Raw genomic sequence first — 25,324 nt, 5'->3', positions numbered from 1 at the left:
CAGAGAGCCTGAACAAGACCAAAATCTGATTGACAGTGTTGAGCTTAGAGACTGGCTCCCTCAGAAATATGAAGGCAAGGGCCAGATTTTCTTATAAAAACCCCTTTGTGTTCGCCCTTATATACTAATTAATTTTTTTATCCCAGCATTCTGCATGAATCATAAGAAAACCAAAAAGAAAGAAAGAATTGGGTTTTCAAGATTTTTTTTACTCCAATTTGTGATCAGGAGGACTTCCCAAGGAAATGACTGATAGATGTATCAATTGGAGAAAAAAAAATGCATCCAAGACTTTGAATGGGCATCTTGGATGTAAATCGAGGCCATCTGCCAAAACTAATTTCTAAAAACTTTAAACTTAATGTTAGATGATTCTTTCTGAAGTATGTACAGTGGTGGGTTATGAGGCCGCCCGGCGCTTATGACATTGGCAGTCCATAACGGGAGCGAGGGAGATGGCTCGGTGGGTATAGTATTTGAGCTGGCGTCCCCAGAACTCATGTAAATGCTTGGCTTGGTAAGACTCTCTTCTGTAATCTCCATGGGACTCTGCTAGAAGGTGGAAGGCTGAGGGAGGAGATTGCGTGAAGCTGATGAACCAGGTGGCCTAACCTTGTCCGCCAGGGTGGAAGTCAAGGTCTATCACCCGTGGCCGTCCTGTGACCTCCATAGTGGGACCGCAGCAGACGCATGCGCGCTTGCCCTCACATCACACCCAGGTACTCGCGAGCATACATATGCAATTCTTTTTTATATAAAAAAAAAAAGACCCTTATCAGGCTCTTTAAAAGTAAGTATTTGTGTGCCATATACAATATTCAAAAGCAATATAAACTTAATAGGACTTACTCTTTAAGGTGAGGGGGGAGGGAAAGTTTCAGCTACAGAAAGTTTTAACTCTGTGCCATTCATACTTGTTTTCCTCTCTGCTGCTGTAAGCTGGCTCTACGTGCCGGGCCTGCAGAGGGTGGCTTGCACTAAACGGGCTGTTTTCAGGTTTTAGCTTCTGTTCCTGCCATGCTTATGCAGTCTAAGCAGTTATCAGGAAGAGAAGTTAAAGTGGTGGCTCTCAAGCATCCTACTGCTGCGACCTTCAGTACAGTCCTTCACGTGGTGGTGACCCTCCGCTACCATAAAATCATTTTGTCGCTCTTTCGTAACTGCAATTTTGCTCCTGTTATGAATCGTAATGTAAACATGTGTTTTCTGATGGTCTTAGGTGACCCCACCCCCAGGTTGAAAACCACTGCGTTAAAGGCTGGGACTAAGAGTTCTTACATCAATGGGTCACAAAACAAAACAGAGCTGTGGATGTGAGAAAGGGATTTTTTGGGGGGTGGAGGAGGTTGTTGGCAAGGGTGGAAGGGTGGTGGATGAGAGGTGAGATTAATCAGCGTGCATTATGCTCATACACAAAATTGTCAAAGACCAGATTTAATATGGCTGGCGTGGGGGGGGGCGCTGTTTGTACTTTTAAAAGCTCCTTGGCCTCGCTGTAATCAGAACATCAAATAACTGTCATTGGTCAGATGGAAGTGTAACCCCTCGACACTGTACATGTTAAACTTTTCTTCCAGCACCCCCACTTGGAAAAGGCAGGTTTGGAAGGGCTGCAGACAGAAGCTCACATTTGCAATATTCTCGGGATGCAGCTTTGGGATGTCAGAACAGTCACGTTCACACGCCTTGAGCTTTCTCTCACGAAATTCCCTCTTGGCCAGTCATTGCCACAGTGAACTTTGTCTTATGGCCTCGGACAGTGCATTCCAAACACGCAGTCATAACACAATAACGGAAGCTAAAGCAGTGATGCGATGCTCCTCAGCATTAGGAATAGAGCTGGGCGAGGGCTGGAGGTGGAACCTGCTTGTGACACGTTTTCCTAGTGTGCAGGAGGCCCCGGTTCCTAATGCCACCTCTCAGAAGGCAACCCAACACAACAAACCGTACCAGGCCGTCACAAAGTCTCCTATCCTAAGAATGTCAAGAGCAGGGGTTTATACCTGTAATCCCCACTCCTGAGAGCCTAGAGGCAAGAACTGAATCTTGAGTTCAAAGCCAGCCTGAGCCATGGAGTGACTCCAAGCTACAGACCCAAAACAAATCTGAGGAGTATTGCAGCCTTGGTATGACCCTCAAAAACACTCAGATCCTAGTCTCCCAGAACAGGAATGTCCCCTTTCATGGCAAAGGAGTCCGTGTAGACAGGACTAAATTGAGAATCTGGAGACAGGGAGGGTATGTGGGTGAGTCCTGTACATAGTCACAAGTGTGCAAATAAAGGAGCCGGCGGGCACCGGACTGCACAAGGAAGGAAACGTGCCACAGAAGTGAGAGTCTTAGGCTTCGGACTCTGAAGGTGTGAAGGAAGAGGGTGTAAGAAAGGCCAGCTGAAACAGGCGAGCGCAGAGATTGGGGGTGCGGAGGATGTGATCCTGCCTGTTTCTTGATTTCGGTCTGGTGCCCCTGACTTCCAACGCGTGATCTCCAGAACTGTCAGAGAATATGCATCTTTCCGCTTGGTTTTGCTTTGTCTTGTTGTTACATTTATTTGGCGTGTATGTGCGTGCGGGCGTGAGTGCATGTGTGTATTTGTGTGTATGTGTGTGTGCTTGTGTATTTGTGGAGGTTAGAGGACAACTTGCAGGAGCTGGTTCTCTCCATGTGTCCCAGGGATTGAATTCTGGCCATCAGGTTTTTGGCAAACACTGTTACCTGCCAAGCCACCTTGCCAGCTCCACTCTGTTGTTTTAAACCATCAGGTCTGTCACAGTGGCCATAGGGAATTAATACTGCTGGCCAGCGAATCACATTAAAATAAGAAAGACCTGTGGGTGATAGCACTGTAAAGCAAAGGTGAGTAATCAACTTGTAATTCTTAATATTGCCCTTTTGGACTGTGATTAGATTGCTTTGCTATGTTTGTCAGCTTATTCTTGGTTCACAAGCAATAAGATCAGTGTGTCACTATATTTATACATTGAATGATTATACTTAATCCAAAGACTTGATTCCTAATCATCCCCTCTACCTTTCCAGCTCCCTCTCTCCCAAATCAAGCCCCCCTGTGTGGTTCCCAACTTTGGTTTGTAGCTGACAGATACATACATCAAAATGATATAACTTAATTATTTTTTTTTCAGTTTTTGCAATAAGTCTATTGGCATTAAGTGTATTTTTAACGTACAGAGGATTTATCTAAGTCTAACCCCACTGTGTGTGGAGAAGCACCTGTATCACTGCTTTCCTAACTGTAGGTTTCCCTAGGACTCTTCCACACTGTGACCTAGCACCTAGACTTTCAGAAAATGGAGCCGTATCACTCAGAGTGCCATCCAATGCAGGCAGCAAAAGCCTGTCTTGTTTGTTTTATTTTGTTTTGTTTTGTTTTAATTGGAGGCAAACTTTTCATCCCGTATGCATCCACTTTGCAGCCTTTTTAACGGAATCATGGTACTGAGGGTAGCTGAAGGGGGTCTCGGGAATGACCCATAAGAACCCACTCCAAGACCCCTCTGACCTGAGAAGTTTGGAGCCAAAGTACAAAGCCAAACTTGTGCTTTGGTTATCAGAGGCCCACCACAATCTTTGTACCAGAAGAAACTCCTAGAAAACAGACACTGTGTTCTTGTGGCTTGCCTTAGCATCAAACTTATTGGTCTTTATTAAAATGCAGTTGTTCATTGGGACCACGGGAAATTTTTGTGTACCTATATGCAGAGATATCATATTTAAGAATCATGTTCAAGCTCTCCTGGTCTTTTGACTCCAGACTATTTTAATTTGTCCTTGTGGATTTTTCTTTTCTGTGTGTGTGTGTGTGGGCGAGGGGGGGAGGGGAGAGAAAGAATCTCATTTTTATGATTCGACATAGTGAAGAAAAGCAATCCATATCTAAAATTTGTGATACTAAAGTTGGCTATGTCTACAGATATTTTCAGTGATTATTCATAATATTTGTTTTCAATTGGCTGTAGCTCCATGACAGAATTTTCATAAATCATTTTTAATAATTTTATTTTATTGTTAAGTGTATGTGTGTGTGCGTGTGTGTACATTCCTGCATCTAGTATCCTCAGAGGCTAGAAGAAGGCATAGGCTTCCCCAGAGTTGGAGTTGCAGGTAGTCATGAGCTGTCCAACATAGGTGTCAAACTTGGGTCTTTTGTATAAGCAGTTCATGACATTAACTACTGAGCTCTCTCTAGTCACACAGATTTTTTTTTAAACTACCTCCCTTAAGTTTGATTTTAGTTGGCAAATACCACAATTTTGGATTTGCAGGAAAACTGAACCTCTATTTATGAAACCATAAAATGAACTAGAATGTAAAAAAAAAAAAAAAAATGGTGCTCTTTTAGAAATAACAAGTAGCCTGTGTTAGTAATTGTTTTCTCAACAAAGTTAAGAACATACATAAGGAAAAGAACATGAGCATGTATTAATGCCTGTGATATGCTGAGTGTCTTCTTTATGTGTTTTTTATGTTCTGTCATTAACTTGGGTCCTTGGAAATCTCCCAGGAGGAGTAACAGCAGCAGCGTAGATGTAGCTTGTTTTCCAGCTCCCATGAACCAAGAACAGGTTGTGTTTAATACCAAGCCTTTCCTCCACCATTTAACCATCACAAAAACCATCCAAAGTTAATTTTTATGTCAAAGACGATGAACCCAAGGCCAAAGATGTGCACCTGAGGAACCAAAGAATGTTTGAGCACAAATGATTTTATACAATTGCTGGGCTCAGTCTGTTGTTTTCCTAAGCCCGTGTGTGGCAGGAGTCTGGCTTAGACAACCAAATAAAGCACTCTACATTCTAGGTCAGATGGTCTAGTGGCAGGGTGTAGCCAAAGAACAGATGAGCTGAGCAAAGTCTCTCCAGGGAGATAGATCAGCTGCCTCTGATATGCAGAAAGGAGTGGGGCAGGGTGGGGCTGGTTGGCCATGAATTCACTGCCATAGTTAAGTCCAGAAGAAAGAATATACCACTAGAGGAAGACTTGGCAAAATGTTGCCATATCTGTGATATTTATTATGTTTCTATTGGTTCTTTCTTTTCTGATTACAAAAGACACTTGCCCCCTCCATTTTGAAAGAATTCAGCACCAAATTATATTAATTATGGAAGTTCTACTGTCCTCAGTGGCCAGCTGTAATCCTGAATCCACCAAACTTTACCTGTGTGTGGTTGGTCTGGGAGGATTTTGTTGTATTTTCCATTTATTTTCACAAACTGAAGTAACTAGAATGTTATTATGTAACATCTTTCCTGAACTAGTGTTATAAATGTTAGAATTTATTTCCCTAGAAATAAATTTCAGGGAGAAGTTTTGTATGAAAAGGATTGACTACACAGTTATCATGGTTGTTCAATTTTGCATCTTATATTTTTTCTTTCTAGAGCTATTAGCCTCAAATTATAAAGCAGTGGGTGTTTTTGGTTTTTTCTTTTTTTTTTTTTTGTCTTATCTTAATAGTATTTTTGTTTTGTTTTGTTTTGTTTTTGAGAGAGACTTTAGAAATAGATGATACAGCATATTGGGTTCTGGACTTTCTGGAAAGTCTATAGTAGAAAGAAAATACTCCAGCTGTGAGCCAAAAGTTAAACACAGGGAAGTATAAGACTTTTATGTAGGTTTAGTACAAAATTATTTTTTTTTTTATAAATCAGGATAGCTTTAGCACATTTCCTAATATTCTCAGCCAAGTATAACTGTTAAAACCAGGCAAGACCTTTAAAAAAAAAGTCCCTTGTCTGTTTACTCTACCATAATTCCAAAGGAAGCCACAGAGCTGATTAAAGAACCATGATTAGAACCCAAATCTGGATTCAAATCAAATTTTGAGCCAGTTCTCATCAACCTTGCCAACCCATCCCTTCTCTAAAGAGTTCATAAAAAGACCTGGAGGGGACAATGGTTCCAAAAGGAGATCAACAGAGCCATAAAAACTGAGCCCTGGGGGCCCTGAATAGAATGAGGATGATACCCCAGCCAAGGCCAATGCATGGAGAAGACTCAACCCCTGCTCAGATGTAGCCCATAGACTCAGTCTCCAAGTGGGGTCCCTAGTAAGGGGAACAGGGAATTTCTCTGGCAGTGGCAGGCTCTATTATCACCTCCCCCTTGGGGGTGCAGCCTTGTCAGGCCACTGAGGAAGACAATGTAACCAGTCCTGTGAGACCAGATAGGCTAGGGTTGGATAGAAGGGGAGAAGGACCTCCCCTGTCAGTGAACTAAGGGGAGGGACATAGGGGGAGAAGAGGGAGGGTGGGATTGAGAGGAGATGAGGGAGGGGACCGCAGCCGGGATACAAATTGAATAAATTGTAATAAATGATAATAATTAAAAAAAGGGAAAAAAGGTTTCATACACACACACACACACACACACAAACATACAAAGAGTTCATAGAATCCTCCAGCCCAGACCATTGTATTGTAAAGCCAAAAGAGACACAGTGCTGTGTAAAAATAAACATCCTTAGCAGAAGCAGCCTGCCAGTTCTGTGGAAGGGGGAACTAGCCTTGACTTGTGAACTCCTGCTGCACAGCTAAACTCTACCCTGTGACCTTGGGAAATGGTCCCAGCTTTTCTCAGCCTTTCTTATCTATGAAACAAAGATAAAATTGCCTGCCTCCTGCATTTGTAAAGTACACATAAGGACGCCAGCTTTGCAGCTCAGCCCCTTAGCTTCTGTTCAAAGAAAGATCTTCCAAGGTTTTCTTTTCTTTTTTTTTTTTTTAACATTTATTTAGTTTTTATTTATGTGTTTGAGTGGTCTACCTATATGTATGCCACTGCATGACACGCATGTCAGAGAGGCAGTTGGTTCCCTTGGAACTGGAGTTACAGACTCTTGTGGGATGATGTGGGTGCAGGGAATAAAACCCAGGTCTTCTGAAAGAGCAGTCAGTGCTCTCAACCACTGAGCCATCTTTCTAGCTCCCAAGGTTTTCTTTGATTTTTCTGTTTTTAGAGATGGGGATCTCTCTGTGAAGCCCTGGCTGTCCTGGAACTCTCCATGTAGACTAGACTGGCCTCAAACTCACAGACATCCACTTATCTCTGGCTTGTCGGTACTAGAATCAAAGGCATGTGCCCCTAAGTCCTGTCTCGTCCACAAGGTTTTCTTGATAATCTTTTTGAAAAAATAAAAATAAAATTTTGGGTAAAATTTATATGCTAAATTCTTATAGAAGGAAAGACTCTCCAAGATTTCACTACATATTTTTTGAAGTTTAGATATACCTCTCATGCATGGAATAAAAATTTAAAACCAGAAAAAAAAATGCAATGAAAATTTCCTCATTGTCTCCTCTCTGTCATTAGTAACTTTATTTTTTTTGTAAACTCACTTCACCATGAGCACGTCTTGTGTACATCTTGCCTGTAGACATACTCTTTATGCTTTGAATATAGTTACCATCTTCCCGTCCACTCTAGCTTTTGCTATTAGTAGCTGGGATCAGAGCTGATGTCAATGGTAGGGATGATCTATGCGTGGCCCCATAGTATTGCTAGCAGATGTACATTAAGTGCTTGAAATGTCTTAACTTTCTTTTTATTAACTTTTTATCGATTCTTTGTGAGTTTCACATCATGCACCCCCAATAATCCCACTTACCTCCTCATCCTTTCATATCTGCCCTCCACCCTTGCAACCTCCCTCACCCCATAAGCAAATAAAAACAAAAATAATAAAAATTTTAAAAAATAAGCAAAACAAAATATAAAAAAGATAATTTCATTGTGGAAGCTGTGGTGTGTCACAATGTGTTCCACAGTATACCCTTTTGTCCAAACTTCTTTGTTCGCAACATTCATTGTAATGACAAATTGATGTGGTTGGGGATCTCTTGCTTCTTCTACACCATCAATACTGGACCCTCTTGGGTATCCTGTTGCGGCCCTGTGTCATGGAGATCTTGCAGCTTTGGATCGGCAGGACCAGCCGTTTCGTGCACTTCAACAATTCATAGATGAGGTGTATGTTGAGGTGGGCCAACCCAAAGCTCTGCATCTAGGACCGGGTGGTAGCTGAGTTGGTCAGGCCACCAGCTCTCCTGCATTCACACCACCAGGGGGAGCTCTTCGGCGCTGCCCCAGCTAGCTCACCCAATGCTGCAACTGACAAAGGGCTGGGCCCCGCTCTCCCTTCTCTCACATCCTCAGGGCTAGCTCACCCACACATTTGCCACCAGGGCCAGCTCTACTGTGCTGCCCAGGCAGGGTGCAGGGTCTGCCCTCCCCAGTGCCGCAGCCTGTAAGGGGCAGGGCCAGCTCTGCAGAGCCCTTGGGCATCAACATGCTACATAGCCATAAACCCAACCACGGCCCTCAGCAGGAGCACGGCCAGGCAGGGACTTCACCATGGCCTCAGGTGGCGTGGCAGATCACTCACAACAAGCGATTTCTCTCCACCCGGTGTCTCCGGTTCTCTTCATAATGCTCAGACGATTCTGCTTCTCTTTCTGCCCCATCTCTCCACTACAGACTTTCAAACTGCGGTGAGCCCACCGCCGCAGGGCCACACGCTGTCTTCTCCTGCCCGGGCCTTGTAGCGTGGGGGCAGGCAGGCCACTGGGTTGAAATCTTACAACTGAACTTTAAATATTTAAATAACTGTGAAAGATCTTAATTAAATTTAGTAACCAGGGCCAGTAAGGTAGCTTTTTTTGCTAAAAGGGCTTGCTGCAAAGCCTGAAGCCTGAGCTCGGTCCCCAGAACCCACATAAACGTGGAAGAAGAGCACCTCGTCCACAGAAGTGGTTGTGGCCTACATACAAGGCCATATACATAAACATATGTATATATACATTTTATGTGATATGTAATATATGTAATAAGTGAAAATCTATCCACACACAGTACTAACACATACAAAGTAAATATTAATACAGTAGCCGTGGGTGGCTAGCCAGTGGCTGTCTTATGTGATAAAGCAGAACTACATAGTTGATTCTGTGCTATGGTTTCCAGAGACATGTAGACTTCAAATTAAAAGTCAGATGTTCATATTAATTGAAGAGGGCTGTGGTTTTATTTATTATTTCCTCACTGTTGAGAACTGAATTCAAGGCTTTCTGAAAGCTGAAGAAGTATTTTTACCACAAAGCTGTATCCCCAACACACCTATTCAATGTATTTTGAATTATTCGTAGCACGTTTCTCTTCCAGTCAAATCTCTGCCGCAAGAGACAGATGTCTGTTCTTGGAAACCCAGTGCTAATCAGGGAACGGCGTGAAGGGGCTCGTCGGCGGGGGAGTGATTTGAAGCCCAGTGCGGACATGAGCTGCTTTGTGTGTTCACTGTTCACAGAGCCGCAGTGAAGTAGTTAGAGCGCGGCCTTTGCTCAGCCGCAACCAGCCCTTAACAAGAGAAGCCCTTGCCCTCATGGAGGTCTCACTGCACAGGCCCATGGTTTGGCCGTGCTCTCTGTAGCTCTCTGCATGGACCCCAGGGAGGGGTCTACGGAGTCGGAGAGGAACGTTTTCAAAGCCCTGTCTCATGAATGCCAGTGTCGCAAACTCATTCCCTGTCCTTTAAGAAGCTGCTTTCATTCAGCTGTACAGATTGTTTAATGGTCCTGTGGCAAGGACTGGAATAGGGGGAGAAAGAGGTATGTTTGTATAGTGTGGGTACCTTTAATGTAAAAAAAAAAAAAAAAAAAGCTACAGATCCCAAATAAGCAAGCTTTTCTGCTGGCTACTGTGGGAGGACCAAAGTCCAGATCATGGCCTCCTTTGCTCTGGGGGAAGGCCTATCATTGTCATCTCCCTCTTCTGGCTTTTCTCCTTGCTCCTCCGTGAGGACACTTAAGTATTGTTCTGACTTTCCTACAGTATTAGTGTTATAGTAGAGTACAGTACCACTTACATAATAAAACAAGCAATAATGGGAATGGACAGTCATCCCGGCAGAGAGTCCGGTGTGCTCATTGGGAGTAGGACGAGAAGAGACTCGGGTGTGCTGGAGAGGCTGAGCAGCCAGAAGGGACGGGGAACGAGAAAAACGATTGTTCTTGTACTTGTGATTTATTTTGAAGAAAGGTTTGTTTTCTCCACTTTTACCTACAGCAATCAAATGCTAAGTGGACTTCAGCAGTTTTTAAGCTGAGCTCAGGCTGAGTGGGGAACCCTGTCTCAAAAAACTAAGGTAGCCAGTTAACAAGGAATATACCTCATGTTGAACTCTGGCCTTACACACATGCATACATAAATGAACAGAAATCCAAACACCCACACAGACATGTACTTAGCACACACACACACACACACACACACACACACACACACACCCTAGATGAGATAAAGGGAGTTTATTTTTCTACAGTGCATTTGCTCCAGTTAATCTCTGTGCAGCTATAGCAAATCTTTATTGAGAGAATAAAGTTTCTGTGAGAGGGGCTGACTCCCAAAGACAAAGGAGAAAACTTAAAAAGCTCCAGAAAGCAGAGCCTGAGGACTACTGACTCTGCTACATTCATCGGGCCGCCAGTCACACAACCTTGGAAAGGGTGGTAAGCATCTATTTCTGTGTTTAGAAGGGCTTCCTGACAGGGCTTAGGGATTGCTCTGATTGCCAGCCGCAAGACCACAGTGTTCCCATTAGTTATAATGATAACGTCCAAAAAGGAAAAAAAAAAAAAAGAGATTACTCTATTCAAAGCAAAAACTGATTTTAGAAATTCTAGAGCACTAATGTTCACTCCTTTAATCCTAAATTAGTTGGGTGTTGTCATTTTCTAGCATTTGTTCCCTTCTGAAGCAACAACTGTTTGGCTATACCACTCACAATAGTATTCTGTAAAGAAAGAGAGAAAATGAGTAAAAACAATGTATCTATTTTGTAATTCCATGAGTGAAAATTAGTGTCTAATGAGATGTCCCCAAACACTGCTGCTGCTTATCAAAACACACGCCCCAGATCAGAGTGGAATTAATTATCACCAGGAGAGGGTGAAGTGGGGACCTCAAGTGGAAAAATCCAGAACATTAAAAAAACAAACAAACAAAAAAAAAACAGTGTATCTTAGGAGATAGATAACCAAGCTAATTTTATGCACCTGCTATCTTCTAGAAAAAAAATTATTTTTGAATGATGTGAGAGGTTCATTTCAAGCAAGTTTTGATGAACCAATACATTGAGCAGAACCAGCCAGAGCACCGCTAGCCAGCATTTTTGAGGAGTACAGGTCTCTACAGAGACCACTCCCTATAAAGAGATGCTTTCTCTCTCTATAGAGCCAGGTCATGCACATTAATCTTCATACAGTAATTTGATCAGAAAAGTTTTATCTCCTTAGGGGCATTTATCAGCCCTAGCTTCACAAAGAACCGCCTATTCTCTTACCAGTAAAATGGTTTAAAACCTAATAGAAAAAGTAATGTACTCATTGAAAATATTCCCTTTTTGTAGTTCTCTAACTTTGACTTGTAATTGTGTGTGTGCACTGTTTGTGGTGTGTGTGTGTGCGTGTGTGTGTGTGTATGTGTGTGTGTGTGTGTGTGTGTGTTTAACCAAACATACAAGCAGATGAGATGTCTACTACCTTGCAACTTTCCCCAGCTGTCTTGTCTTTCAGTTTACACAAATAAATCAAAATCTTAGAACCAGACTCCTTGGTACGCACTGAAAAACAGTACAGAGCATGCTTGCCCACTTCCCCTTTCAGCTCTAGGACCCCATCTTGTGCAGCTACGTGCAGGCCCTTTGCATGCTGCCTCAGTCTCTGGGAGTTCATATGAGCGTCAGTCTGGTTGATTTAGAAGCCACTGCTTTCTTGGTGTCCTCCATCCCCTCTGGCTCTTAAGTTTTCTGCCTCCTGTTCTACAGGGTTCCCTGAGTCCTGAGTGCAGGGGTTTGATGCCAACATCTCCTTTAGGGCTGAGTGTTCCAAGGTCTCTCATTCTCTGCACACTGTCTTGCTGTGGGTCTCTGCATTTGCTGCCATCTTCAGCAGAAGGAAACTTCTCTGGTGGATGGTGGCTGAGCAAGACACTGATCTATGAGCATTCCAGAAGGTCATTAGGAGTCTTTTTCTCCATTTTTCCTCTCTCTCTCTCTCTCTCTCTCTCTCTCTCTCTCTCTCTCTCTTTCTCTCTCTCTCTCTCTCTTTCTCTTTCCTATCTTAGGTCCCTGGGCTATCCAATCTCAGGTTTCTGTTCACCCAACAAGTGCTGGATATGGGCTCCATCTCAGGGAGTGGTTCTTAAGCCAAATCAGACATTGGTTGGTCACTCCCATAAGCTTTGTGTCTCTATTGCACTAACATATCTTGCAGGCAGGACACCATTGGAGATCCAGGGGTTTGTAGCTAGGTTGGTGTTTTATCTTTCTCCTTTGGGAACTAGTAGAGTACCTTCCTATGTGGACCACAGATGCTAGCTCAAAGGGATGAAAGCCCTATGTGGGCACCGGCTTGACTTCTCCATGTTCAATAAGCTGTGTAGATGCTTTCTTTAGCAGGTGAGCCCGAGACAAGAGAACCATGTAACAGAATGCAAACTGCAAATCTGAAGTCTCTCTCTACCGAGGCAGAAGAAAACTAATCTCAAAGTTTTTTACATGCAAACAGAGTGTCTAGGTACTCGGGGTCCCTAGGGGCTTCTTCTGAAAACGACGTATGCTCTGTAGAACACAAACTTTCTCAAGGACTCATTGAAAGTGCACATGAGTTCATTGCAGAGCGTCATCCCTTGGAAAGCATGTGCGGGGGCCTTCATTCTGTGAATGGTGATAAACTTCAGCACATAGGCCTTGGCCTTGGTTGTAAAGAACTGAGAGTGTCAACTGTGTGCAGTCAGCTCACAGCCAGTGCTTATATTAGCTATCACAATGGGCTATTCCTAATGACTGTTCGTACCATTACTACAGGATTTCAGATTTCAAGAAATACACTGTAGAGCTCTTATCTTGTGTATAAAGAGTTACCCAAACCAGAGTCAGGCCTTACAGTCCTTGGTACCACCTATACGTCAGTATAAAACACGTTTCATACCTGCTTGTCTCTCAGTTCATAGGTACAACTGAAAACCACAAACACGTTAAAAATATACAATGCCCCGAATGTGGCCTTATAGATGGGTTACTGTATCTTGCTTTAAAAACAGTACTCGCCTGGTAGTGGTGGTGCAGGCCTGTAATCCTAGCACTTGGGGGGCAGAGGCAGGTGGATCTCTATGATTTCCATGTCTACCTGGTTTACAGAATGAGTTTGAGAACAGCCAGGGCTACACAGAGAAACCCTGTCTTGAACCCCCACCTCAATACTAGTCATCTCAGAGCCTACAGGAAAACATTTTTCTGAGAGCTAGAACACATCCCATAGTTCTCTGAGGTCGAGTATTGTGGATGTAAAATTGAGCAAAAAACCCTTGGTCTTCCTGTGGTTAGAAAAGAAAAATAACTTGAATAATTTTATGAGACTCTGTCTTCAAACGACGAATTACTACGACCTCTTCTTTCTCCTCCTCTTCCTCCCTCCTTTCCTTGCTCCTCTTCCTTCTTCTGTTAAGTGAAAACAGAACTGAGTATAAAACTCAGTGGCAGAGTTGCACAAACCCTGGGTTTAATCCGCAGTTCTACCAGCAGAAAGGTGGAGGAAGACACACGTTTAGTGGCACATGCCTGTAAGCCCAGCACCTGGTACTTCTGGGACAGGGAAACCGAAAGCTTAAAGCTAATCTGTGTGCTGCATGCTAAGAGTTGAGAGAAAGAGAGAAAGAGAGAGAGAGAGACTGAGAATACCGTATAGTGTATTTTATATCAGATAATCTCATTTCAGAGTCTCACAGCATAAAGTGAGGAAGGCTTGTAACAGCTTCTTCAATGTTTCCCATTTTTCATTCATAGACTAAAAAAGAAAAAACAAGCCAAACAAAATGCAGAGATATCCTCAGCTGCAGCCACAAGGGTCCATCCTGGGAAAGAAGATGCTAATTCGGTCACTTTGGAACAAGACAAGTCCAACACTGCAGTGGAGGGGGAATATAGCACTGATGAGAAAAAGAAGAGAAAAAACAATCAGCTAAAGGAAATCAGGCGCACGGAACTCAAGAGGTACTACAGTATTGGTGAGTACTGCTGAGACTGCTGAAGTATTTTCTTTAAAAGCCATGAGATGAAGTCTCGCCAGAGAGTAGGCAGACTTGCTCTGGAGACCCTGAACTTGGTCCAGATTATGACAGAGCTGCAGAGAGGCGCGTCTTCTTTCTGTGTTTAACATAACTTCCTGATGGGCCTGGTGGTGCTTGTGATGGTTGGTGTCTGCGAAACAGGACCTGGAATGACCTGGGATGCGCCTCCAGGCACATCTGCAAGGCATCATTTAGCCTGTGTGGATGATGTGCCTCTAAGGGATTCTTTTGATTAGGTTAATTGAGGTGGGAAGATCCATCTCAAATGTGGGCAACGCCATTCCCTGAACTCAAGTATTTGCTGCTCTCCCCTCCCTGGCTGAGGAAGCAGCATGAGCAGCGGCTTCACGCTCCTGCTGCCTTGGCCTCCCATCAGAATGGCCTGTACATTCAACTGTGAGCCCAAATAAGTCCCCTCTTCTTCAGCTGCTACTGCTGTTGCTCACAGCGAGTGAGTGAGATGGGCCTCACCAAGGCCTATACCCTTCACTGCTCTGAGGTGGGGGTCAGAGAGGCCTCACATGCATTCCTCCAACAGACAGTGGAGGAGTCTGCCCTCAGCCGTGAACACGAGGCTTCTAGCTTTAGAGGGAGAAAAATGGTTATAGAATGCAACCTACAGCTAAGTTAGTGCCATCAATTCCAAGTCATCAGTGTGCTTGTGAGCCCCTAGTGAATGGGGCTCACACTTAAAATCTAAGCCATCCATGTACTCCATTACTTCTGAAAGGAAGAGGATTAAGGAGGTAGCGTCCCGTTCTGTGTGACTTCTTGCTCTGTTAGCATGGCTTTTCTAATGCAGTAGACAGAATCCGTTGAAAGCCCATTGTTGAATTTAAAATGACACCCTTTTTGTTTACCACCGTAACTCTTCCTTACCTTACCAAATCAGCTCAGTCACCTTCTCTTCTGAGACTCCCGTCCTGTCTCTTTCCAGGCCAGGCCAGATCTCTACCTTTTTCACGAACATACCCATGCTCTGGTTCTAGGCTGGCATGGTGTAGGCCCTGTAGTGTCTCTTTGTGTTTGTGTGTGTCTGTGTAGATGATGGACACTCCTGAGATCCTGTGTATGAGTGGAGGCCAACCTCGAGTGTCATCCATCAGTCACCATCTACTTGATTTTGTACGGGGTCTCTCACTGGCCTGAAGTTCATCTGGTGGGCTAGCCTGGCTAGGCTGGAAGCTACAGAGTTCTACCCGTCTCTGCCTCCTGGTGCAGAGATGGGCCACCTTATCAGACATTTTTGTTTTGTTTTATTGTTGTTTTGGTTTTGAGATAGGGTTTCTCTGTAGCCCTGGCTGTCCTGAAACTCACTCTGTACACCAGGCTGGCCTCAAACTCAGAGATCCATTTGTGTCTGCCTCCTGAGTTCTAGGATTAAAGGCATGTGCCCTCACCACCAGGCCAGACTTTCATTTGGAGCTCAGGTTTTCATATGTACAAGGCAAGTGCTGTCCTGACTCGGTTACCTCCGCGTCCAGACAGAATCTCTTTAAGTGTGCATTTGGTAGAAGACCGAATGTATAAATGAACTGAATACTCTGGTTTTATTTGTTTCAATTTCTGGACAATTTTGTGGGATATTAGTAATGGTACAGTCACTGAGAGAAATTGCCATGTGGTTTTTCCTTGGTAGCAGCAGTCAATAAAGAGATGTCATTTATGTCATCTCTCAGGAATGACAGTGATGGCCGTGGGCTTGGTGATTTGGGACATTTCATCAGGAGAATGTAGGGATGGGATCAAACCTCTTTTTTGGGGGGGGCACTCAAATTTCAGGCCTCATTGGCTCTTACTGCTTTTGGCCATAGTTGACAAACGCCAGCTCAGATTTGATTGGCCACAGATTGTCTTGTCTCCCAGAGCCCCATCCTAGGATGCAGTTCTGAAGCACTAGGGGGCGCGCTATTCCTGTGCCAGCTTTGCCTCTTTCTGTGGCTCTGATCTGGTTGTGGCAGGACAACGACAGCACAGTGAGAAGATCTTGTTGCTAAGGGTTTAGAGTTGCCTGGTAAAATCGCAGAGGGCTCGGGGGAAGCGCCTTTATTTCCAAGAAGAATCTGAATTGATTGACAGCGGGCTGTGTGGGTCTGAGACAAGCCCTCAGGGAACTGCAGTTCTGAGGTTTTCGCTTAGAGAAAGCACGGTACATCCTAATAAGTGCACTGTCAGAGGAGCAGTCAGTACATGTTGGAAGCTCAAGAATGAGGAAGGAAGGCGATGGAGCTTGTGTTTCGAGAGGTGTTTTTGAAGGGCTCAGTCAGTTCTCTCAAGGGGCCCCAGAGACGCCTGCTGACCACTCTTGACAGATGTTAGGTAAATCTGTATGTTAAAGAAGTGATCCGAGGGGCAAAGGCAAAACAAGCTAGTGGTGGTCAGTGACAGCATGGACTCAGAACTGCCAGCCGGAAAAGGTGTAGATGAAAGCTGTCTCATCTGGGTACAGAAATTGTAAGGGAGTGTGTTCTCTTTTTGTTTTTATCTCAAGACAAGGTTTCCCCGTGTAACCCTAGCTGTCTTTAAAAACACTATGTAGGCTAAGCTGGCCTCAAACTCACAGACCCACCTACCACTGCCTCCTTGTGCACTTAGGCCCTTCAGGAGCTTGTTTTATTTGCATATTATGCATTGCAGAACTATTCCACATATTTGGAAAATAACAGAACTTAATGTCATTATAAAGCAAAAGCAAAGGCCTTGCAAAAAAGGATTTTAACCATGCAAATACAGCGCTTGTGGAGAGCAGTTCCTTTCAGTGGCTGTCCATTCTGCTCATAGGATGTAATCTTCCCAAACTAAAGAAGGCTATTTTGACAAATGTTTTTGCTCTTTCAAATAGATTTATCTGTGACTCATTGAAACCTTGGGCAATAAGTCATTACTATCTCCAGACACGTGCTAGCGTGCCAATAAAGGCTGTTTTGGAGAGACTGAGTCACTAGAATTGCCTCATTAAAACATGGGCCAGATTCTGGACATGTTCCTTTTTTTTTTTTTTTTTTTTTTTAGAAGAGAGTAGGAAAGGGAGTAATCACGTTAAGATAGACAGATTGCATCAAAGAACTCGAGAGCTAGCATTTAGCACAGTGCCTAGAGTCACTCAATATCAGAATACTTCTAGAACAAGTGCGTTCGACCATTCGGCACCTGCATTTATATTCACTAATCTGCAGGACTTCTCTTTTCACTTACTCTATTTATGTTTCACTTACTCTGCTCTTACTAAGTTGTGTAAGGGTTGTGTGATGCCTCAGAGGTTAAGAATGCTTGCTGCTCTTACCGGGGCGCCCCAGGTTCACTTCCCAGTACCTTCACCGCAGCTCATGACTGTTACTCCAGTTCCAGAGGATATGGAACACAGACATACATGGTGCATATGGTGCACAGACATACATGCAGGCAAAACACCCATATATGTGTGTGTGTGTGTGTGTGTGTGTGTGTGTGTGTGTGTAATAAAAATAAATTCTTTTAAAAAGGAAATTGTTTGGTAGTTCTGTGTCTTACTGTTTTTAATTTAATAACTTTTTAAAATTAACTGTTACTGACTCTTTAGAAAAATAACTAAAGAAAGAGTTTCACTGTGTAGTGCTGCTGGCTGGCCTGGAACTCACTGTGTAGACCAGTGAATTCACTGAGATTCTCTTGCCTCTGCCTCTGCCTCTGCCTCTGCCTTTCTGCCCCTGCGTTTGCCATGCCAGGATTAAAACTGCCTTTGCCAAGCTGAGATTAAAGACCTGTGCAATCCCCTTAGGGGAGAGATGATCAAAGAACCAGCCAGTGAGTTCATGTCAGAGACAGTCCCTATTCCCATGTAGAGATACCCTCTTGGAGACTGAGCTGCCATGGGCTACATCTCTTCAGGGGTTCTAGATTATCACCATCCATGGTCCTTGGCTGGAGTATGAGTCTCAAAAAAGACCCCTATGCTCAGATTTCTTGGTTCTGTTGCTCTCCTTATAGAGCTTCTGTCCCCACCAGGTCTTTCTATCTCCCCCTTCTTTCATTAGATTCCCTGCACTCTGCCCAAAGTTTGGCTATAAGTCTCAGCATCTTCTGGGCAGACTGTTCAGAGGCTCTCCGTGGTAGGCTCCTCTCCTGTTTCCTCCCTCTTCCGATGTCTGTCATGTTTGCCTTTCTGAATGAGAATTGAGCATCTTACCCAGGGTTCTACTTCTTGATTAGCTTCTTTAGGTGTGCAGAGGAAGACAATGCAGCCAGTCCTGATGAGACCTGATAGGCTAGGGTCAGATGGAAGGGGAGGAGAACCTCCCCTATCAGTGGACTTGGAGGAGCATTGGAGGAGATGAGGGAGGAAGGATGAGATTAGAATAGGGCTTCAGCTGGGATTCAAAGTGAATAAATTGTAATTAATATAAGAAAATAAAAATAAAAATTTAAAAATCCCCCAAAACAACAACAAAAAAGATCTGTACAACCACACTAAGCCAAGTTTCATATAGTTCATTACATCATTTCTAAATCTCCTATAAAGTGACTAATTTACTGAGGCATCAAAGTCTATTAAGCTGACAATAAAGCATTTTTGTGTTAAAGGAATGCTTCTTCTTTGATGTTAAAATAGTACACATCTTTCCCTCCTCAATCATGCAGGTAGAGTGGGAATATTAGAAATGCTGAGATTTCAGTGTAGGACCATTCTTCCTTTGAAGCATACCTATGCAGGTGCAAGAGTGAGAAGAGATGGAGAGATTTTATAAGTCGGGAAAATAACATATTTTGTTATAAAGTGTTAACGCCAAGGATTCTGGATAGCAATATAGAAACTTTAAAAGATTTTTTTTTCTTTTTTGCAAGACAGGGTCTAGCTGTGTAGCCCTGGCTGTCCTAAAACTCGCTGTGTCTGGACTGTCCTTGAACTCATAGCGAGCTACCTGCCTCTGCCTCCTGAGTGCTGTGATTAAACGTGTGTGCCACCATCTCCCCACCAGCGACTTTAAAGAAATTTTACTTGGGAAGGTGTCATAATGAGCAGAAAGGACTTGTGTAGGAGTGCACAGCATTCTGTGACTTCCACAGCCAAAGATTTGCTTAAGGAGGTAGTTTGCCAACAGCTCCTCCCCTTCCTCTTTCCCCTTTCCCCTTCCTGCTACACTTCCTTTCTCATGCTGTCCTCTTCTTTCTTTTTTCCTGAGATGGTGGTCTTCCTGTGTAGCCCCAGCTGGCCTCTGCTGAGCCTCCTAATGCCTGGGTGAGTGTGTGTCCTCAGCTTGCCCTCAGCTTTGTTTAGTTTCTCAGTAGCAAGTCTGCCATGGCTACGTTAATCACAGTTTTCCACCCAGATGAATGACAACAACAGAAAGTTTGAGAACTGAAATTCCCCACTTTCTCTTTGCTGTAGATTTTTTTCTTTCTCACGAAAACATGAAAGTAACAACCACCGGGTTCTTCCCCACAGTGGTGACCTCGACAGCTTTCCACACGCCGATCGCTTTCTCTAAGGGTTTTGTTTTTTAGTTCAAAAAACCACACGGGTGAGTTTCATATCCGTCACTTCATTTTTGTTTCAACTCATAGGTTTTGAAGGCCAAGGCCATAAAATTATTTTTATAAGTTCGTTTCCAAACACCGGTAGGCTAGGCCGTTAATGTATATACAGTCTTCTGCTCAGGAGTGGTGAGCCTTCTTGTACTTTCGATTTTAAAGATTGGAAGGATATTCGATTTAAAATAGATTTTTATGTGTAAAGAATCAAGAGCCTAAGGGGATGGAGATGGCTCTCAGTGGTAGGGAACATGGCTGCGTGTCCAAGACTTAGTTCAATTTCTAGTTCATAAAAAAAAAAAAAAGACCTACTATTTTTCTAGAATACACAGGAATGTAACAGTATCGGAAGGCTATGAGAAAGATGTCAAATGTGGAGAGGGGGGCATGGAGGGGAAAAAAAACACACTCTTGGTAAAAAGAGAAAAATTGTGGAAACAGAAGCAATAACTGAAGCCACTGCAAATCAGAAAATGTGCGTTCAGGAGCAAAACACTTACTTGAGCATAGAACTCAAAAGAGCTCAACATGTGTTGGGCAGGATGATGGTGAAAATGTTTAGTTAACTGTAGGAGGGATTTATGAGTCATGGATAAGTGGCTTGAAAATTATTTGTGAATAAAAATACGAAAGTTTGTTACAAGGACAGGCATAGTGGTACATGCTTTTAATCCAAACACCTGGAAGGCAGAGGCTGGCAAATCTCTGAATTTAAGGCCAATTTGGTCTACATAGTGAGTTCTGGAGAGCCAGAGCTGCATAGAAAGACCTAATCTGTGCTGGAACCATGACAATCTTCAATTGAGAGATGAGAGTTCCTTTCAAGTTCAAGGACAAGGCAATCTCAGACACACCGTGTGTCCAGAAACACGTCGCTTGTCCCATACATACTCTGAAACAAACTCCTGAGAGGGAGAGCTGTTCTTAATGGGAAATACATCAAAACGTTGCCTTTGAGAAAAGAAGTCATGTATGGTGGTGAGTACCACAAGAACTAAACGTGAGCATGCAAGCATGAATACCAAAGGCATCCTGGTGCCTCCAAAACCCTGACCTAGCTCTGCGTTTTCATGCAGTAACTAACCACCTGTATAACTCTCAGACTAACAAATACAGAGAAACAAGACAGAAAGGAAACAGAGAGTCTCCGATGGAGAGAACGGCCATCTCGTGTGTTTCATGCTCTTTCGCCTCCTTGCATTTATAAGTCCTTCACAGGCTGAAGGGTCTTCTTGTTTCTACACTCCAAAAAGTGAGCAGAGACCTGTAGACAGAAGGTTATATTGATCATGACTTTGATGCTTCTTAAGCCTCCAGTTTGGGCTTCCGTGCAGTGGTGGTCTCGTTTTCTATCCCATGATCAACTTTCAGCATCAATACTTCTATTGAAATTTCTATCCAGCCTGCTTGTAAAATTAACCTTACTTAAGAAATTCAAAATACCAACACTGGTAAGCGTTGGCTTAAAGTGAAATCTTTCCAAAGCTTGGAACAAAGAGTTAGAAAGTCTAGTGATTAGGAAATGTGAGTATCTCTCTGTAAGTTGGTAATGGGAAGCAAATGGCACTTAGTAAAACTGGCTTTGCCTCAAGGAGAATTTCCCTATTCTCTGAAAACCTCCATCAAACACAGCCTCCTGTAACCTATCCTTCTCATTGTTGAAACAAACAAACAAAGAAATAAACAAAAAATGCTGCTACTGACCAAGATGCTATGTGTTAAAAACCAAGTTTTCCTATATCTGATCTTAAGTTCAGAGATTAGACTTGTCATAACAGTAACCCATCTGTGTGACACAAGTCTCATTCCCTAAATGTGCAGTGGAAACTCTCATAGCCTGAGACATACCTACTGTGTTGGACAACAGCATATGATCACTGGTAGTTTCAGCTTGAAAAGTCAAATCATCAAGAGAGTCTGAAAAGACATAAAGGGAAATACCCAGGCTTGGCTTAGAAACAACAGAACTGGCTTCTGGGCTCTAGGCTAGAAGGTCCTCCATGAGCAAGACACTGGTTAGTTCTGAGCCTATCTGGGAAACTAGAGCGGGGGTCTCTTGGACGCATTCACAATGCTCTGTTTAGGTGCCTAGCCACCTGCTAGTTTCCATCTCCTAATACCATGATCTTGGTGGTGACAGTTTCAGCATAGGAATTTTAAGCGACATAAAGATCAGAAGCACAAGAAACAGATTGATAGTGGAGAGTAATCTGGTTAAATCATTGTGGAGGACAGTTTGGCTATATTTACCAAGAGCCTTGCTTTTTTTTTTTTTTTTTTAACATCCTTTGACTCAACAGTTCCTTCTGATAAAGCTCACTGTAAGGAAACAGTAAGGAGCATTAAATTATTTCATTGTCATGACTATCATTGTCCTACTAAAAATAGCATGAAAGTCTAATTAATATAAAATGTATTACTAGGTACCATTTTGAGGGGGTGGGCAAGCTCCAGCTTGCTCTCAAAGCCTGGAATTTTTTTATAATTTTTATTTTTTTATATTAATTACAGTTTATTTACTTTGTATCCCAGCTGTAGCCCCCTCCCTCATTTCCTCCCTGCCCCTCTCTAAGTCTACTGGTAGGGGAGGTCCTCCACCCCTTCCATTTGACCCTAGTTTATCAGGTCTCATCAGGACTGGCTGCAATGTCCTCCTCTGTGGCCTAGCAAGGCTACTCCTCCCTTGTGGGGGAAAGGTAGTCAAAGAGCCCACCACTGAGTTCATGTCAGAAACAAGTCCCTGTTCCCCTTACTAGGGAAACCCACTTGGATGCTGAACTGCCATGGGCTACATCTGAGCAGGGGTTCTATCCATGCATGGTCCTTAGTTGGAGAATCAGTTTCAGAAAAGACCCCCGTGCCCAGATATATTTGGTCCTTGTGGCACTCTCATTCTCTCCAGGTGTTACTAATTCCCCCTTCTTTCATATGATTCCCTGCACTCTGCTCAAGGTTTGGTTATGAGTCTCAGCATCTGCTTTGATACACTGCTAGGTAGAGATTAGGCACCATTTTTAAATGATGTAGGCACACAATTAAAAGGAAACTTCCCAAAACAACATACTGGGAAATAGTTGTAAAATGTGGTTCAATTTTAATGAAGAAAAAAAAAAATCAAAAAACAAATCACCCACAACTGTGTAAAACTCAGATAAAGAGGATCTGGAAGTAGGTTAGCTAGAAGGTGAACCATTGGCTGTCTCTAAATGGAGGCCAGATGGGTGAGCTTTATTTCTGTTATTTTGTTCAAATAAGTGCTGTGGTCTGAATTTCTATTCTTCCAAATACATATGTTAAAATGTGCATTCCCCTGGGCCAGGAAGATGGCTAAGAGGGTAAAGGGGCCTGCTGCCAGGTTGATGCCCTGAGTTCAATCTCTTGGACCCATACTGTGGGAGGATCGAACTCTCTTAGGCCATCCTCTGACCTCTCTGTGTGCACCATGGCTCACAAGTATCCATTTATGTGCACATACACAAAAAGAGAAAGAGAGAGAGGTGGGAGGAGGGAGAGGGAGAAGGTGGAGAGAAAGAAGGGAATGGAAGGTTCTTTCAGAAAATCTATAGAGCTTGATGGTAGCATTCTTGTGATTAAAATTAAGGCCCCTAATAAAGGAGAGCTCATTATCCTCTTCTACCACACTTGCACACAGTGAGCGTGCACATTCTGTGCAGTGGGTGAGGGCAGCTGCCAGACTCAATTTCCTAGGTCTTTGATCTTGAATGATGGAAACTAAATCTCTGTTATTATTAGCAACCAATCTGTAGTCATTTACAAATGAAGTACAACAAGGGTTCAGCTGTAATAACTTGGATTCATGTGATTGGCTTTTTATATTTCTTGTATCATCTTTTAATTTATCCAATTATATCCGTGATCCATTTATGTAAAATAAGAAAAATGCATACTTAAAAAAAAACCTTTAAAAGGTGAGAAAGGAGGGGAAGGGGAGAAGAAACAGCAGGTGTTAGGAAGGAAGGCTGGAAAGAATGTCCTTAGGATGAATATCTGCCCTGCGCTGGCTGCTTTCTTTTTTCGTTGACCTTGTGACATGCAACAGGAAGCAGCAGCCTGTTCTACAAAGTTGAAAAATGAGATGCTGAGGAATATACCAGAGCACACATGGGCTAGCATGTAACAGAAACAAGAGTCCTGCCCTCTGACCACCAAAGCAGGAATGATGCCTCGGGCATACTTCTCGTCTCAGCAAGTCAGCTCTGGAGCAGAAAACAAGCCAGCACAAAACAGAACTTTAGCATCTTTGACTCTTCCCCCAGAGCATTCTTGTTCCTTAGTACAGAAGGAAAAGCAGGCTGTGGGTGGACTTACTTTTCCCCTAGGCTGTGATTTTAACGATGGTAGAGTTGACACTTAAGCTACTTAAATGAATTCACGAATGCTGGGACACTGGACTTCCTCCTAGATCTGGTCATACGTGTAGGCCTGCTTGAATGATGCACGGGGTTTATGGCTAAGATAAATCAGATGCTGATGGAAACCGGTGGAATCCTCTGTCCTTACGTATTCACAGAGTTGGTGGACTGTCACAAGAGTTACTGCATTTCTTACTCAGCGGGGAGGATGATGTCATGCGGGACTGTATGTGATAGAACCGTCCTCCAAACACACGGTTCCTCTGCCCTGCAGACACTTGTAGATTCCCATTCAGTATGAGTCACCAGTTAAACACAAACAACATTAAATGGCAGAACTACTAACCAACCATAATAATACACTGGGTACGCTGCACTGGAGATAAGGAAGTAGTATGGCCTCCACGATATCCTTTGTGTCGGAGGATAAAATACAGTGGGAAGTCCTTCTTGACACACGTTTTCCATTTCTTTTGAAAGTTTAACAGCCAGGTGCGGTGGCACGTCCCGGTAATCCCAGTACTCCGGGTCGATCTCTGTGAGTTAGAGGCCAGCCTGGTCTACAAAGCAAGTCCAGGACAGCCGAGGCTACACAGAGAAACCCTGTCTCAAAGAACAAACAAACAAACAAAGCAAGCTGTAACAGCTCATCATATAGTTTTTCCATAAGTTAGTTATTTCTCAGTAACTCGAGTTAGCAACATAAATGTGCTAAGTGTGCTTTTTGAGGAGAGACCTATACTGGGAGACGGGAGCATCACCAGCAGAGAATGCTTCTTTAGGCAGAAATGTAAGTCATATCTTATTCAAAGTCATTTAGGGCTTTAATTATTATTTAAATTTCTTTGTGTTTCCCAGGCTGACCCCCCACTCCTGAACTCAGTCAACCCTCCTGTCTCAGCCTTCTGAGTACTTCACCCTGTGGGCATGTCACCACATCTGGATTTATTATAAAACCTTAAATCTGTCTTAGGAATTTCAGTGATCTAACTTTCTGTTCAGCCTCACTTAGTTATCTTTAAGCTCTTGCTTCTCTCACTGTAGATTGCTCTTCCAGAATTGCCTTGTCTCATCTTTATTGGCATCCTTAGTTTACACATTCACTTAAATTTGTGTGGGAATTAAAAGATAGAACTGGACTCCTTTGTTTGTTAGCGCCCAAACTAAACCTGTCCGACAGCTATTAATGAGGAAACCTCGCTTTTCTCACTGTTTTATAATGGTGATTTTACTAAAAAAGAAAAATTTGGTTGGGTTTCCAAACAAACAAAAAATATGATGGGACACTTTTCTAAACAATTTTA

The 25,324-nt window shown here is 43.2% G+C and overlaps 1 protein-coding gene across 5 annotated transcripts in view; it reads left to right on the top strand.

Annotated features, from left to right (window-relative positions):
* Ncoa7 (nuclear receptor coactivator 7) overlaps positions 1-25,324 on the top strand; it is a 137,520-nt gene that overhangs the window by 49,511 nt on the left and 62,685 nt on the right. For all 5 annotated transcript variants that reach the window (XM_060373689.1, XM_060373690.1, XM_021648930.2 and 2 more), the window contains exon 3: positions 13,856-14,076. In XM_060373689.1, the coding sequence (XP_060229672.1) occupies positions 13,856-14,076 (221 nt within the window). The remainder of the gene's footprint in view (positions 1-13,855; positions 14,077-25,324) is intronic.

This window comes from Meriones unguiculatus, chromosome 20, assembly GCF_030254825.1.
Source record: "Meriones unguiculatus strain TT.TT164.6M chromosome 20, Bangor_MerUng_6.1, whole genome shotgun sequence".
Taxonomy (NCBI): domain Eukaryota; kingdom Metazoa; phylum Chordata; class Mammalia; order Rodentia; family Muridae; genus Meriones; species Meriones unguiculatus.
The sequence above is the reverse complement of the archived record's forward strand: the minus strand, read 5'-3'. Positions and strand labels throughout refer to the sequence as shown.